The 18,185-nt window shown below is 49.0% G+C and overlaps 1 protein-coding gene across 1 annotated transcript in view; it reads right to left on the bottom strand.

Moving 5' to 3' along the window:
• Positions 1–10,424: 10,424 nt before the first annotated feature.
• Positions 10,425–18,185, bottom strand: part of LOC134911053 (WAP four-disulfide core domain protein 12-like) — a 234,541-nt gene continuing 226,780 nt past the window's right edge. Inside the window, exon 3 of the mRNA XM_063919446.1 lies at positions 10,425–10,626. Within this exon, the coding sequence (XP_063775516.1) occupies positions 10,571–10,626 (56 nt within the window). The 3' untranslated portion in view covers positions 10,425–10,570. The remainder of the gene's footprint in view (positions 10,627–18,185) is intronic.

Here is an 18,185-nt window from a genome sequence, read left to right as displayed (position 1 = left end):
ACACACTGCACCAGGTAGAGAGCACTGAGACACATTGCTCCAGGTAGAGAGCACTGAGACACACTGCACCAGGTAGAGAGCACTGAGACACACTGCACCAGGTAGAGAGCACTGAGACACACTGCACCAGGTAGAGAGTACTGAGACACACTGCACCAGGTTGAGAGCACTGAGACACACTGCACCAGGTAGAGAGTACTGAGACACATTGCACCAGGTAGAGAGTACTGAGACACATTGCACCAGGTAGAGAGCACAGAGACACATTGCACCAGGTAGAGAGCACAGAGACACATTGCACCAGGTAGAGAGCACTGAGACACATTGCACCAGGTAGAGAGCACTGAGACACACTGCACCAGGTGGAGAGCACTGAGACACATTGCACCAGGTAGAGAGCACTGAGACACATTGCACCAGGTGGAGAGCACTGAGACACATTGCACCAGGTAGAGAGCACTGAGACACATTGCACCAGGTAGAGAGCACTGAGACACATTGCACCAGATAGAGAGCACTGAGACACAGTGCACCAGGTAGAGAGCACTGAGACACATTGCACCAGGTAGAGCACACTGCACCAGGTAGAGAGCACTGAGACACATTGTACCAGGTAGAGAGCACTGAGACAAATTGCACCAGGTAGAGAGCACTGAGACACATTGCACCAGGTAGAGAGCACTGAGACACATTGCACCAGGTAGAGAGCACTGAGAAACATTGCACCAGGTAGAGAGCACTGAGACACATTGTACCAGGTAGAGAGCACTGAGAAACATTGCACCAGGTAGAGAGCACTGAGAAACACTGCACCAGGTAGAGAGCACTGAGACACACTGCACCAGGTAGAGAGCACTGAGAAACATTGCACCAGGTAGAGAGCACTGAGACACACTGCACCAGCTAGAGAGCACTGAGACACACTGCACCAGGTAGAGAGCACTGAGACACATTGCACCAGGTAGAGAGCACTGAGACACATTGCACCAGGTAGAGAGCACTGAGACACATTGCACCAGGTAGAGAGCACTGAGACACATTGCACCAGGTAGAGAGCACTGAGACACACTGCACCAGGTAGAGAGCACTGAGACACACTGCACCAGGTAGAGAGCACTGAGACACATTGCACCAGGTAGAGAGCACTGAGACACATTGCACCAGGTAGAGAGCACTGAGACACACTGCACCAGGTAGAGAGCACTGAGACACATTGCACCAGGTAGAGAGTACTGAGACACATTGCACCAGGTAGAGAGCACTGAGACACATTGCACCAGATAGAGAGCACTGAGACACAGTGCACCAGGTAGAGAGCACTGAGACACATTGCACCAGGTAGAGAGCACTGAGACACACTGCACCAGGTAGAGAGCACTGAGACACACTGCACCAGGTAGAGAGCACTGAGACACACTGCACCAGGTAGAGAGCACTGAGACACATTGCACCAGGTAGAGAGCACTGAGACACACTGCACCAGGTAGAGAGCACTGAGACACATTGCACCAGGTAAAGAGCACTGAGACACATTGCACCAGGTAGAGAGCACTGAGACACACTGCACCAGGTAGAGAGCACTGAGACACATTGCACCAGGTAGAGAGCACTGAGACACATTGCACCAGGTAGAGAGTACTGAGAAACATTGCACCAGGTAGAGAGCACTGAGACACACTGCACCAGGTAGAGAGCACTGAGAAACATTGCACCAGGTAGAGAGCACTGAGACACATTGCAACAGGTAGAGAGCACTGAGACACACTGCACCAGGTAGAGAATACTGAGACACATTGCACCAGGTAGAGAGCACTGAGACACATTGCACCAGGTAGAGAGCACTGAGAAACATTGCACCAGGTAGAGAGCACTGAGACACACTGCACCAGGTAGAGAGCACTGAGAAACATTGCACCAGGTAGAGAGCACTGAGACACACTGCACCAGGTAGAGAGTACTGAGAAAATTTGCACCAGGTAGAGAGCACCGAGACACACTGCACCAGGTAGAGAGCACTGAGACACTCTGCACCAGGTAGAGAGCACTGAGACACATTGCACCAGGTAGAGAGCACTGAGACACATTGCACCAGGTAGAGAGTACTGAGAAACATTGCACCAGGTAGAGAGCACTGAGACACACTGCACCAGGTAGAGAGCACTGAGAAACATTGCACCAGGTAGAGAGCACTGAGACACATTGCAACAGGTAGAGAGCACTGAGACACACTGCACCAGGTAGAGAATACTGAGACACATTGCACCAGGTAGAGAGCACTGAGACACATTGCACCAGGTAGAGAGCACTGAGAAACATTGCACCAGGTAGAGAGCACTGAGACACACTGCACCAGGTAGAGAGCACTGAGAAACATTGCACCAGGTAGAGAGCACTGAGACACACTGCACCAGGTAGAGAGTACTGAGAAAATTTGCACCAGGTAGAGAGCACTGAGACACACTGCACCAGGTAGAGAGCACCGAGACACACTGCACCAGGTAGAGAGCACTGAGACACACTGCACCAGGTAGAGAGCACTGAGACACATTGCACCAGGTAGAGAGCACTGAGGCACACTGCACCAGGTAGAGAGCACTGAGACACATTGCACCAGGTAGAGAGCACAGAGAAACACTGCACCAGGTAGAGAGCACTGAGACACATTGCACCAGGTAGAGAGCACTGAGACACATTGCACCAGGTAGAGAGCACTGAGACACACTGCACCAGGTAGAGAGCACTGAGACACACTGCACCAGGTAGGGAACATTTTTGATCTCCGTTTTTTTTTGCCAAGTTTACTTACTGGGGGCTGATGCTGCGGGAGTTGATCGCGCTGGTCCCCCCCTCACACACCGCGGAGCTGGTTGGAAATGGTCACCACACTGATCCATGATGTACACAGAGGAGGGAGGGCTGGGTTTGCCTTGGCGGGAGAGGCAAACCCAGCCCTCCTGTCTCTACAGATCATGAGCAGACCTATAGTCTGCTCGCAGAGGAGGGGAGCTGTGGTGGCTGATAGCTAAGGATGGGCGGGACGAGGCGGGCGGGAGGGGGCGGGACGGGCCGCAGAGGTCTCTGTCTCTCATGCAGAGAGACAGTGTGTTAATGTGTCCGGCGGCGGGTCTGGCGGCCAGCAAAGCGCAGGGTGGGAGGGCCCACACAAACGGCCAGGGCGGCATTCAGGTGTCTAAAAAAGGGGCAGGGCGCAGCGCCCTGTGAAAGACACCTAGAGTGAACACTATAGAAAGCGCTAACAGGTCTGGACAGTCTTTTTACTTGATTGAGTACCGGGATAGGCGCTGGGTGTGAGCTGGCAGAACTCCCTCTGTGTTTCTCTTACAGGCTTTGTTGTGGGTCTGTCTCCTACAGCCCCAGTGTGGTTGTGGGTATCGGTACATGTGTGTCGACATGTCTGAGACTGAGTGCTCTTCCCAGGAGGAGGCTGGAGTGGGGACAGACAATACTGTGAGAGTGGCTGTGTCGGCACCGCCGACGGATGACTGGGTAAATATGTTGAGTGTTTTAAACGCAAATGTGACTCGGTTGACTAAGATTTGATATATCTGAGTCTAAGAACCAGACATGGAGGAAGTTCATGGAGGATGCTTTGTCACAAGCACACACCCCTTCGGGGTCACAGAAACGTGCGATTACCCAAATACATGATACAGATACCGACACGGACTCTGACTCCAGTGTCGACTATAGTGATGCCAGATTAAATCCAAAACTGGCTAAGAGTATTATGATTGTGGCAATAAAAGAAGTATTGCATATATCAGAGGACCCCGCTGTTCCTGATACGAGGGTCTGTATGTATAAAGGAAAGAAACCTGAGGTAACGTTTCCTCCCTCTCATGAACTGAACGCGCTTTTTGAAAAGGCTTGGGAAAATCCTGACAAAAAGATACATGTTCCCAAAAGAATTCCAGTGGCGTATCCGTTCCCCTCTGGGGACAGTGAAAGGTGGGAGTCAATCCCCACGGTAGATAAAGCTTTATCGAGTCTTTCTAAAAAGGTGGCGCTTCCATCTCCTGACACGTCAGCCCTAAAGGATCCTGCGGATCGTAATCAGGAAAATACACTAAAATCCATCTATGTCACTACAGGGTCGCTACTCAGGCCATCCGTTGCTTCGACATGGGTGAGTAGCGCTATTGAAAAGTGGGCGGATAACTTGTCATCTGAGGTAGATACCCTAGACAGGGATAGCGTGCTTTTGACTTTGGGTCACATCAGCATTGTGGATTCATCAATGGAATGTTGACGCTGACTCTAAGAAGGCGATGGAGTCTCTACCGTTTAACGGTAGGGTCTTGTTTGGTGACGGCCTCACTGACCTGGTATCTACGGCTTCATTTTTACCTTATGTTCCTGCACAGCATGGTCGTTGCTAGGGGTTTCATGGGCTGGGTGTCTCGCTCGTTGCCAGGGGGTTCATGTTCTGGGACGAGTGTCATACTCGTTGCCAGGGGTAATGCTTGTTGACAGGGGTGTGTTATCGTTAAACATTTAAAAAAATATCAAATGTTCTTACAGTGAAACTTTACATTTCTGAATTAAAAAAAAATAAATTAAAGAAAAGCTATGAAATTCCATAGACAAAAAACCTTACGGTTTCACATGTCCCATTAAGGCTTCTTAGACATGATCGAAATTTCAGAAACCTGTTGTAACTCTTCCACTCAAACTCCAAAAAGCAATGAAATTCCGATCATTTAGGCTGACGCCTTAATGGACGTGTTCCTTGCGCAATACAGATATGGTATGCCATCACAGCCTGTGGGTAAGTGCAGATTCAGCACTCTCACCGAGTGACATTGCTGTCACTCACACAATGGTGGAGCTGCTCATTCACAGATTTGTGTGCGCGTTGGGACACCGGCAATAACAATAGTGACTGGCTGCTGTGTGAGTCTCCGGGAGAGCCACTGCCAAAGGGAGAACAGCAGCTTAACGATGCAGGAGGAGAAGCATTACCCGCCCCTCCCCCACTCGCAGTACCTCAGGGCCCCATCCACGGCACCCCCGTACACCCCCCTCCACCACCCACGGTGGCTCCTGACCCTCTTCCCCACCCCCAGCACCCACCCCTCCCCCACCCGCGGCACCACTGCACCCGGCCCTCCACCACCCGTGGCCTACCCCACTCGCGGTGGTTCCAGATCCCCTCCCCATCCCACACACGCACCCACCCCTCCCCTACCAATGGCACCACCACACCAGCCCCTCCCCCACCCGCGGAACCCTTGCAAACACCCCTCACCAAATCACGGCACCCCTGGATCCCATCCGCGTTTCCCCCACACCCGCCACTCCCCCAACCACAGCACCTTCTAGGTCATTCATCAGGCCCTGGGTGCGCTGTTCAGCCGTTGCAAGGGGCTATGACCCCTTAACCATGGCAGGCCCTTTGTCCGTGCAATATTTAACCACTCACATAATTATGATTAGGGCGTGCAAGGGTTAAGGGGGGCATAGCCCCTTACGACGGTGTGAAGAACGCCCGTAGGGCACAATGAATCACCTAGTGTACTATAGTGATTGACACAGCCCCAGGCCGTTATACCACTGACTTACACAGCCCCGGGCCATTATGGCACTGACTGATACAGCCCCGGGCCGTTATACCACTGACTGACACAGCCCGGGCCGTTATACCACTGACTGACACAGCCCCGGGCCGTTATACCATTGACTGACACAGCCCCGGGCCGTTATACCACTGACTGACACAGCCCCGGGCCGTTATACCACAGACTGACACAGCCCCGGGCCGTTATACCATTGACTGACACAGCCCCGGGCCGTTATACCACTGACTGACACAGCCCCGGGCCTTTATACCACTGACTGACACAGCCCCGGGCCGTTATACCACTGACTGACACAGCCCCGGGCCTTTATACCACTGACTGACACAACCCCGGGCCGTTATGGCACTGACTGACACAGCCCCGGGCCGTTATACCACAGACTGACACAGCCCCGGGCCGTTATACCATTGACTGACACAGCCCCGGGCCGTTATACCACTGACTGACACAGCCCCGGGCCTTGATATCACTGACTGACACAGCCCCGGGCCGTTATACCACTGACTTACACAGCCCCGGGCCTTTATATCACTGACTGACACAACCCCGGGCCGTTATGGCACTGACTGACACAGCCCCGGGCCGTTATACCACTGACTGACACAGCCCTGGGCCGTTATACCACTGACTGACACAGCCCCGGGCCGTTATACCACTTACTGACACAGCCCCGTGCTATTATACCACTGAATGACACAAGTCCGGGCCGTTATACCACTGACTTACACAGCCCCGGGCCTTTATACCACTGACTGACACAGCCCCGGGCCGTTATACCATTGACTGACACAGCCCCGGGCCGTTATACCACTGACTGACACAGCCCCGGGCCGTTATTCCACAGACTGACACAGCCCCGGGCCGTTATACCATTGACTGACACAGCCCCGGGCATTTATACCACTGACTGACACAGCCCTGGGCCTTTATACCACTGACTGACACAGCCCCGGGCCGTTATACCACTGACTGACACAGCCCCGGGCCGTTATACCACTTACTGACACAGCCCCGGGCCATTATACCACTGAATGACACAAGTCCGGGCCGTTATACCACTGACTTACACAGCCCCGGGCCTTTATACCACTGACTGACACAGCCCCGGGCCGTTATGGCACTAACTGACACAGCCCAGGCCGTTATACCACTGACTGACACAGCCCCGGGCCGTTATGCCATTGACTGACACAGCCCCGGGCCGTTATACCACTGACTGACACAGCCCCGGGCATTTATACCACTGACTGACACAGCCCTGGGCCTTTATACCACTGACTGACACAGCCCCGGGCCGTTATACCACTGACTGACACAGCCCCGGGCCTTTATACCACTGACTGACACAGCCCCGGGCCGTTATGGCATTGACTGACACAGCCCCGGGCCGTTATGGCATTGACTGACACAGCCCCGGGCCGTTATACCACTGACTGACACAGGCCTGGGCCGTTATACCACTGACTGACACAGCCCCGGGCCGTTATACCACTGACTTACACAGCCCCGGGCCTTTATATCACTGACTGACACAACCCCGGGCCGTTATGGCACTGACTGACACAGCCCCGGGCCGTTATACCACTTACTGACACAGCCCCGGGCCATTATACCACTGAATGACACAAGTCCGGGCCGTTATACCACTGACTTACACAGCCCCGGGCCTTTATACCACTGACTGACAGAGCCCCGGGCCGTTATACCATTGACTGACACAGCCCCGGGCCGTTATACCACTGACTGACACAGCCCCGGGCCGTTATACCACAGACTGACACAGCCCCGGGCCGTTATACCATTGACTGACACAGCCCCGGGCCGTTATACCACTGACTGACACAGCCCCAGGCCTTTATACCACTGACTGACACAGCCCCGGGCCGTTATACCACTGACTTACACAGCCCCGGGCCTTTATACCACTGACTGACACAGCCCCGGGCCTTTATACCACTGACTGACACAGCCCCGGGCCGTTATACCACTGACTGACACAGCCCCGGGCCTTTATACCACTGACTGACACAGCCCCGGGCCGTTATACCACTGACTTACACAGCCCCGGGCCTTTATATCACTGACTGACACAACCCCGGGCCGTTATGGCACTGACTGACACAGCCCCGGGCCGTTATACCACTGACTGACACAGCCCTGGGCCATTATACCACTGACTGACACAGCCCCGGGCCGTTATACCACTTACTGACACAGCCCCGGGCCATTATACCACTGAATGACACAAGTCCGGGCCGTTATACCACTGACTTACACAGCCCCGGGCCTTTATACCACTGTCTGACACAGCCCCGGGCCGTTATGGCACTGACTGACACAGCCCCGGGCCGTTATACCACTGACTGACACAGCCCGGGCCGTTATACCACTGACTGACACAGCCCCGGGCCGTTATACCATTGACTGACACAGCCCCGGGCAGTTATACCACTGACTGACACAGCCCCGGGCCGTTATACCACAGACTGACACAGCCCCGGGCCGTTATACCACTGACTGACACAGCCCTGGGCCGTTATACCACTGACTGACACAGCCCCGGGCCATTATACCACTTACTGACACAGCCCCGGGCCATTATACCACTGAATGACACAAGTCCTGGCCGTTATACCACTGACTTACACAGCCCCGGGCCTTTATACCACTGACTGACACAGCCCCGGGCCGTTATGGCACTGACTGACACAGCCCAGGCCGTTATACCACTGACTGACACAGCCCCGGGCCGTTATGCCATTGACTGACACAGCCCCGGGCCTTTATACCACTGACTGACACAGCCCCGGGCCGTTATGGCATTGACTGACACAGCCCGGGCCGTTATACCACTGACTGACACAGCCCTGGGCCGTTATACCACTGACTGACACAGCCCCGGGCCGTTATAAAACTGACTGACACAGCCCCGGGCCATTATACCACTGACTGACACAGCCCTGGGCCGTTATACCACTGACTTACACAGCCCCGGGCCTTTATACCACTGACTGACACAGCCCCGGGCCGTTATGGCACTGACTGACACAGCCCCGGGCCGTTATACCACTGACTGACACAGCCTGGGCCGTTATACCACTGACTGACACAGCCCCGGGCCGTTATACCATTGACTGACACAGCCCCGGGCCGTTATACCACTGACTGACACAGCCCCGGGCCGTTATACCACAGACTGACACAGCCCCGGGCCGTTATACCATTGACTGACACAGCCCCGGGCCGTTATACCACTGACTGACACAGCCCCGGGCCTTTATACCACTGACTGACACAGCCCCGGGCCGTTATACCACTGACTGACACAGCACCGGGCCGTTATACCACTGACTGACACAGCCCGGGCCGTTATACCACAGACTGACACAGCCCCGGGCCGTTATACCATTGACTGACACAGCCCCGGGCCGTTATACCACTGACTGACACAGTCCTTATACCACTAACTGACACAGCCCTGGGCCGTTATACCACTGACTGACACATCCCCGAGCCATCATACCACTGACTGACACAGCCCCTTTGGCAGCCCCACAGCACAGCTCCTAATAGACACTCTAACACAACCTCACAGCACAGCCCTGAATGGACACTCTGACACAACCTCGCAGCACAGCCCTGAATGGACACTCTGACACAACCTCACAGCACAGCCCCTAATGGACACTCTAACACAACCTCATAGCACAGCCCCTAATGGACACTCTAACACAACCTCACAGCACAGCCCCTAATGGACACTCTGACACAACCTCACAGCACAGCTCTGAATGGACACTCTGACACAACCTCACAGCACAGCACCTGATGGACACTCTGACACAACCTCACAGCACAGCACCTGATGGACACTCTGACACAGCACCTATTGGATGCTCTGACACAGCACCTGATGGACACTCTGACACAGCACCTATTGGATACTCTGACACAGCACCTGATGGACACTCTGACACAGCACCTATTGGATACTCTGACACAGCACCTGATGGACATTCTGACACAGCACCTATTGGATACTCTGACACAGCCCCTGATGGACACTCTGACAGCCTACCCTTAAAAGGACAAAGACTGACAGCGCACAGCAGCAGAGCTCCTCGCAGTGTGTAAGCATGCAGGGAAATGGGGCTGAACCGTGGGACGCTGAGCCTTTAAAGACTCAAAGTCTCGCGAGAATCCAACGTGGGATGATGACTTTCGGCCTCTTCTGCGATCCCGAGCCTGGTGGGGACTTCGTGAACCGGGCTCGTGAATGACACGACAGGCTATACTTGGATTTCTGGGAATCTGAACCACTCATCTCTAGTCACAACCAGTGTACCTGCCCCTATATTGTCATATACCCACCATGTTCCTGGTTCTCCTACAGTACAGCCATGTGTGTCATTGTTACCCTCAGCTCCATGTCCTGTGGTATCACCAGTAGATCAGTGACAGACTGCGTGTATGTATCATTCCAGACATCAGACCCTCTCAGCAGATCTATCCCTGGTGCCCGCGTACAGCCGCCATGCAGAGGCTGAGGTTCTACAGGGTCCTAGTGATACCAGGTATACATACAGTACGTCTGGCCTTACAGAGAATGCTGCACATGGGTCAGGGTGATAGACACGTCCTGTGGACCTCACCCAGATGTGACCAGACCTTTCTACATTTCATTATCCCCTATCCCTATACCGGTACCTGATGAGATCACCTGCTGACAGCTGTAACATCTCTGTATTCCAGTAACTATTATATGGGTATAACTGGTAGTTACTGACTGTGCTGAAACCTGAAGACACAATGACTGTGACATGCTGATGATGGAACTCATTTTATTACATTTACATTGGACATCACTCACAATACAATGAGCCGTTACTGTGACTCAATGTACATTTATCATCCATAATCTGTGCCCGGTGCCCCCAATCTGCAGGTACAGAGCGTCCCGGACCGCAGGGTCATGTGACATCAGGGACCCCATTTATCAAACTTATATCAATCTCCGGCAAAATTTCTGCATAAAAAAGAAAAACAGAGATAATGTGACGGATCTGCTCCGCGGCTCATTCTATTCCTCTCACATCATCATATTCCGCAAGGGGAACAAATCATTATAGAATGTGATACAGTAATTATTACAGTAATAATAAATAGGACAAGTAATTCTTTATAACGTCTACGTGGTCACTTGGAGCATGAAAGATATTATTGTTTAATACATTAACCCTGTATTGACAACGGCATCCTATTTGTTCATAAGCTTGCGACACCTGTACAGCATCAGCCGGCCCAATACTGTCCTGCTGCACCTGTTACATACATCCTGCTACACCTGTTACATACATCCTGATACATCCTGCTACATACATCCTGATACATCCTGCTACATACATCCTGATACACCTGTTACATACATCCTGATACACCTATTACATACATCCTGATACATACTGTTACCTATATCCTGATACACCTGTTACTGTACATACATCCTGATACATCCTGTTACCTACATCCTGATACACCTGTTACATACATCCTGCTACACCTGTTACATACATCCTGATACACCTGTTACATACATCCTGATACACCTGTTACATACATCCTGATACATCCTGTTACCTACATCCTGATACACCTGTTACATACATCCTGATACACCTGTTACATACATCCTGATACACCTGTTACATACATCCTGATACACCTGTTACATACATCCTGATACATCCTGTTACATACATCCCGATACACCTGTTACACACATCCTGATACACCTGTTACATACATCCTGATACACCTGTTACATACATCCTGATACACCTGTTACATACATCCTGATACACCTGTTACATACATCCTGAATCACCTGTTACATACATCCTGATACATCCTGTTACATACATCCTGATACACCTGTTATATACATCCTGATACACCTGTTACATACATCCTGATACACCTGTTACATGCATCCTGATACACCTGTTACATACATCCTGACACACCTGTTACATACATCCTGATACACCTGTTACATACATCCTGACACACCTGTTACATACATCCTGATACACCTGTTACATACATCCTGACACACCTGTTACATACATCCTGATACATCCGGATACACCTGTTACATACATCCTGATACACCTGTTACATACATCCTGATACATCCGGATACACCTGTTACATACATCCTGATACACCTGTTACATGCATCCTGATACACTTGTTACATACATCCTGATACACTTGTTACATACATCCTGATACACCTGTTACATACATCCTGATACATGTCTGCTGCCCTCTGGTGGATTATACATGCACTGCACCCAGCAGAGAGCTTTTGTATATAGGTGGTCATTCTGAGTTGATCGCTAGCTGAAAATGTTCACTGCGCAGTGATGATGCAAAAAAATGGCACTTCTGCGCATGTGCGATGTACTTTCATAACGGCCGATGTAGTTTCACACAAGGTCTAGCGACGTTTTTCAGTCGCACTGCTGGCAGCAGAGTGATTGATATGTAGAGGGCGTTTTTGGGTGTCAACTGACCGTTTTCACGGAGTGTTCGAAAAAACACAGGCGTGCCAGGAAAATGCAGGCGTGGCTAGGCGAAAGCAGGGCGTGTTTGTGACATCAAATCCGGAACTGAATGGTCTGAAGTGATCACAAGCGCTGAGTAGGTCTGAAGCAACTCAGAAACTGCACAAAAATCCTTTCGTTCGCACTTCTGCTAAGCAAAGATACACTCCCAGAGGGCGGCGGCTTAGCGTTTGCACGGCTGCTAAAAACTGCTAGCGAGCGATCAACTCGGAATGACCCCCATAGTGCCTAATATTGTATAACAACATTTTCCTCTAATGGCCAAAAACATGTGCACTGCAGGTGGGGCAGATGTAACATGTGCAGAGAGAGTTAGATTTGGGAGTATTATATAGTTTCTGTGCAGGGTAAATACTGGTTGCTTTATTCTTACACTGCAATTTAGATTTCAGTTTAAGCACACCTCACCCAAATCTAACTATCTCTGCACATGTTACATCTGCCCCACCTGCAGTGCACATGTTACACCTGCCTCCCTGCAGTGCAGCATGGTTTTGCACATTAGAGGAAAATGTTGTTTTGCAATCAATCTTGAATTAGGCCCATAGTACCACATTCAGTCAGTGACCGGCGTGGTGTCGGCAGAGAATTCTTTGCTGGTTTTGTATAAGGTGCAGTATGGTAAGAAGAGCTGCATTATTGTTACTGATATTCTATAGGATAAATTACTGGATAAAACTAACCTACAACTTTCCTATCTCAGTTTGTAGTAATATTACATTGATATCATCATGTGTGTGAATGTGTGTATTATATATGTGTATATATGTGTGTATATGTGTGTAATAAAAATGTGTATATATGTGTGTAATATAAATGTGTATATATAAGAGATGTGCACTGGACACTTTTCGGGTTTTGGATTCGGTTCCGCTGTCGTGTTTTGTATTCGGACGCGTTTTGGCAAAACCTCCCTTTCGTATTTTTGTCGGATTCATATGCGTTTTGGATTTGGGTGGGTTTTTTTTCAAAAAACCCTCATAAACAGCTAAAATTATAGAATTTGGGGGTAATTTTGATCCTATAGTATTATTAACCTCAATAACCATAATTTCCACTCATTTCCAGTCTATTCTGAACACCTTACACCTCACAATATTATTTTTAGTCCTAAAATTTGCACCAAGGTCGCTGGATGACTAAGCTAAGCGACCCAAGTGGGTGGCACAAACACCTGGCCCATCTAGGAGTGGCACTGCAGTGTCAGGCAGGATGGCACTTAAAAAAATAGTCCCCAAACAGCACATGATGCAAAGATAAATAAATATAAAAAAAGAGGTGCAAGATGGAATTGTCCTTGGGCCCTCCCACCCACCCTTATGTTGTATAAGCAGGACATGCACAATTTAACGAACCCATCATTTCAGCGACAGGGTCTGCCACACGACTGTGGCTGAAATGACTGGTTGGTTTGGGCCCCCACCAAAAAAGAAGCAATCAATCTCTCCTTGCACAAACTGGCTCTACAGAGGCAAGATGTCCACCTCATCCTCATCGTCCGATTCCTCACCCCTTTCACTGTGTACATCCTCCTCCTCACAGAGTATCAATTCGTCCCCACTGGAATCCACCATCTCAGGTCCCTGTGTACTTTCAGGAGGCAATTGCTGGTGAATGTCTCCACGGAGGAATTGATTATAATTAATTTTGATGAACATCATCTTCTCCACACTTTCTGGAATTAACCTCATACGCCGATTGCTGACAAGGTGAGCGGCTGCACTAAACACTCTTTCGGAGTACACACTGGAGGGAGGGCAACTTAGGTAAAATAAAGCCAGATTGTGCAAGGGCCTCCAAATTGCCTCTTTTTCCTGCCAGTATACGTACGGACTGTCTGACATGCCTACAGTGATGCTGCTACTCATATAATCCTCCACCATTCTTTCAATGGTGACAGAATCATGTGCAGTGACAGTAGACGACATGTCAGTAATCGTTGGCAGGTCCTTCAGTCCGGACCAGATGTCAACACTTGCTCCTGACTGCCCTGCATCACCGCCAGCGGGTGGTTTTGGAAATTTTATCCTTTTCCTGGCAGCTCCAGTGGCGGAACAAAATGAAGGAGCAGTTGTTTGCAGGTCACGTTTCGCTTAACTTGACAATTGTCTCACCAGCAGGTCTTTGAACATCTGCAGACTTGTGTCTGCCGGAAAGAGAGATACAACGTAGGCTTTAAACCTATGATCGAGCATGGTGGCCAGAATGTAGTGCTCTGATTTCAACAGATTGACCACCCGTGAATCCTGGTTAAGCGAATGAAGGGCTCCATCCACAAGTCCCACATGCCTAGCGGAATCGCTCTGTTTTTGCTCCTCCTTCAATCTCTCCAGCTTCTTCTACAAAAGCCTGATGAGGGGAATGCATACAACTGCATTTTTTAGGACACTGGTGAGTCTTTTTCTAACGTCTGTGTACATTCTCGGTATCGCCTGCCTAGAGAAGTGGAACCTAGATGGGATTTGGTACCGGGGACACAGTACCTCAATCAAGTCTCTAGTTCCCTGTGAACTAACGGCGGATACTGGACGCACATCTAACACCAACATAGTTGTCAAGGCCTCAGTTATCCACTTTGCAACAGGATGACTGCTGTGATATTTCATCTTCCTCGCAAAGGACTGTTGGACAGTCAATTGCTTACTGGAAGTAGTACAAGTGGTCTTACGACTTCCCCTCTGGGATGACAATCAACTCCCAGCAGCAACAACAGCAGCGCCAGCAGCAGTAGGCGTTACACTCAAGGATGCATCGGAGGAATCCCAGGCAGGAGAGGACTCGTCAGACTTTCCAGTGACATGGCCTGCAGGACTATTGGCTTTCCTGGGTAAGGAGGAAATTGACACTGAGGGAGTTGGTGGGGTGGTTTGCGCGAGCTTGGTTACAAGAGGAAGGGATTTACTGGTCAGTGGACTGCTTCCGCTGTCGCCCAAAGATTTTGAACTTGTCACTGACTTATTATGAATGCGCTGCAGGTGACGTATAAGGGAGGATGTTCCGAGGTGGTTAACGTCCTTACCCCTACTTATTACAGCTTGACAAAGGGAACACACGGCTTGACACCTGTTGTCCGCATTTTCTGTTGAAATAATTCCACACCGAAGAGGTGATTTTTTGGGGATTTTGACCAGGCATGTCAATGGCCTTATTCATGGGATCTGGACTGAAAGTCGACAGTAACTAGGTCGACAATGTCTAGGTCGACCACTATTGGTCGACAGTAACTAGGTCGACAGGGTGTCTAGGTCGACATGGTCTTTAGGTCGACATGTTCTAGGTCGACAGGTCAAAAGGTCGACATGAGTTTTTCACAATTTTTTTCTTTTTTTGAACCTTTTCATACTTAACGATACACGTGGGCTACGATTGGAACGGTAATCTGTGCCGAGCGAAGCGAAGGCACCATGCGAGGGGACGCGGTGCACTAATTGGGGTTCCCGGTCACTCTACGAAGAAAACGACACCAAAATAACATTAAAAACTCATGTCGACCTTTTGACCTGTCGACCTAGAACATGTCGACCTAAAGACCCTGTCGACCTAGACACTCTGTTGACCTAGTTACTGTCGACCAATAGTGGTCGACCTAGACATTGTCGACCTAGTTACTGTCGACTTTCAATACCACACCCCTTATTCATCCCACCGACAACAGGTGTCTCCCCGGGTGCCTGACTTAAACAAACCACCTCACCATAAGAATCCTCCTTGTCAATTTCCTCCTCAGCGCCAGCAACACCCATATCCCCAGCCTGGTGTACTTCAACAGTGACATCTTCAATTTGAATATCAGGAACTGGACTGTGGGTGCTCCTTCCAGCACTTGCAGGGGGCGTGCAAATGGTGGAAGGAGCCAACTCTTCCCGTCCAGTGTTGGATTTGTGATTTAGAAGAACGCACAGTTCTTTGCTGTGCTTTTGCCAGCTTAAGTCTTTTCAGTTTTCTAGCGAGAGGCTGAGTGCTTCCATCCTCAGTTGAAGCTGAACCACTAGCCATGAACATAGGCCAGGGCCTCAGCCGTTCCTTGCCACTCCGTGTCGTAAATGGCATATTTCAAGTTAGAGGAACTCCCGCACCAGATTATACATTAGTGATCCTTTATAGGGAATATTTATAATATAACATATTGTGCTGATAAATATTTCAGCGCAATTGTATTCAAGTGGTGCTGCTTGTTGATCTGAATATATGAATATGTAGAGAAAGAAAAAAAGCAAATCAACTTTATATAGCAGCACTCATTCCCTAAGTTCTTTTTTCATAGCAAATGTACTTTATTCAAATATTTTAATAGAAATAATATAAACTTGGAAAAAGATTCTCAATACCCATATGTGATGTAAGTGCCTTTATTATTATCACATATGATGTATTTTATGTCCCCTTATAACAGAGGGGACAACTGAAGTGAAATATTAAAACAATAGAGACAGAATAACGTGTAAGAAAAAATTAAATTTGTGTGTATAGAGATGAATTTAAAAACATGCTGATACGCTGTCTTGATTTATAAATCAATGAATGCCTGTGATTAGAGAAATTGTCAAATGATTTGTTTAATTTATTGAAACAACCACTGACTCCTTTTGGCCAGTGATGTTTGTTCAGGGTTATAAAATGTATCAGTGTTGTAACAATTCTAGTACATTCTCAGTTTTGTGGATCAAAGTGCAACATTTGTTGCTATATGGTAATGCAACAATAATGTTAGAAACAACACTGCATATATCCGGATGACACTTTGTCTGTCTATTTATCTACAAATTTAAGGCTGTTGTTGCCTTCAGTAATGCCGGTATATGATTGCACGCTGACAAATGGTAATTTGATATTGGGTATTATAAATTACCCCTGTTGGAATGTGTGCTCACTAGCCACTACTCTCAAATTGGTATCCTGCTATCACAGCAATACCTAGGATGAAGATTGCAATTTAGTACTGTGCTGTTTTAAGAATAAGCCTGCTTAGACACCTCTTTATGAAATTCTATAAGAGGGGAATATTAAGTAAATGTATGCATATTAATGCTGCTGCAAAAATTGCTGTTTAAACATGTGCAGCTAATTCAAGCACATATGAATCTCGAGTTGGTGATTTCATCCTTTTATGACCCCTGTATGGTTCCAGTGATATATGTTCATAATAAAACAGGGGGGAGCATGCCAGATTTTTGAGAGATATAGATGGTTTATTTTATTCTCTTATATCTTAATGTGACCATTTACAGGACCTGCTATTATCTCAGTATCAAGTTGGTATTGCACCGCGGCACAAACATGCACTCATAAAGAACACCTTAGTGTATATTGGAGAGCTTCAAACAAGCAATCTTAGTTTATATGCAATCTTCTATAGGATTTATGTATATGTTTAAATACTACTGCAAGTATGCTGTCATAGATGAACAGTTAATCCAAACCTGTGTAGTTTCCAAATAGATGGTTATATCATTACATGATCACTGTTAGTTGTTATCCCAGTGATATGTGTTCACAGTAAATCAAGCATGTCAGAATTTTCAAAGATATAAATAGCTTGTTTGGATTTCCCATATACACATATAACAATTCAGGTCCCTGTTACTGCCTGCAAAGTCTGGCTGGTATTGCCATGCAGCACTGGTACCCATTAAGAGTTACCCCTCTGGTATGTATGGTAGAATTGATTGCAGGCAAGTGGCTAGTACTAAGAGCAAACCCTCCTATCTTCTATATATATTTTGCCAGCATGTATCTATTAGTCTAACAAATAACCCTTCCTAATATTCTGGTATACACAGGTTGTTAATACATGATAATATTTCTATTGACAGCGCACAGCTGAGCCGATGCGCATTTCACTTTATTAAGCTTCGTCAGGGCTTATAGTCATGGGCGCCCGCCTCAGGGAGCATATTTATTGTTAATCATAGCCAATCCGAGGAGAGCAGCATTGGATGGGCCAATCCTATTATCG

The sequence above is a fragment of the Pseudophryne corroboree genome, chromosome 4 (assembly GCF_028390025.1).
Source record: "Pseudophryne corroboree isolate aPseCor3 chromosome 4, aPseCor3.hap2, whole genome shotgun sequence".
Lineage (NCBI taxonomy): Eukaryota > Metazoa > Chordata > Amphibia > Anura > Myobatrachidae > Pseudophryne > Pseudophryne corroboree.
Note: the sequence above shows the minus strand (reverse complement) of the source record. Positions and strands in the feature narration are given on the sequence as shown.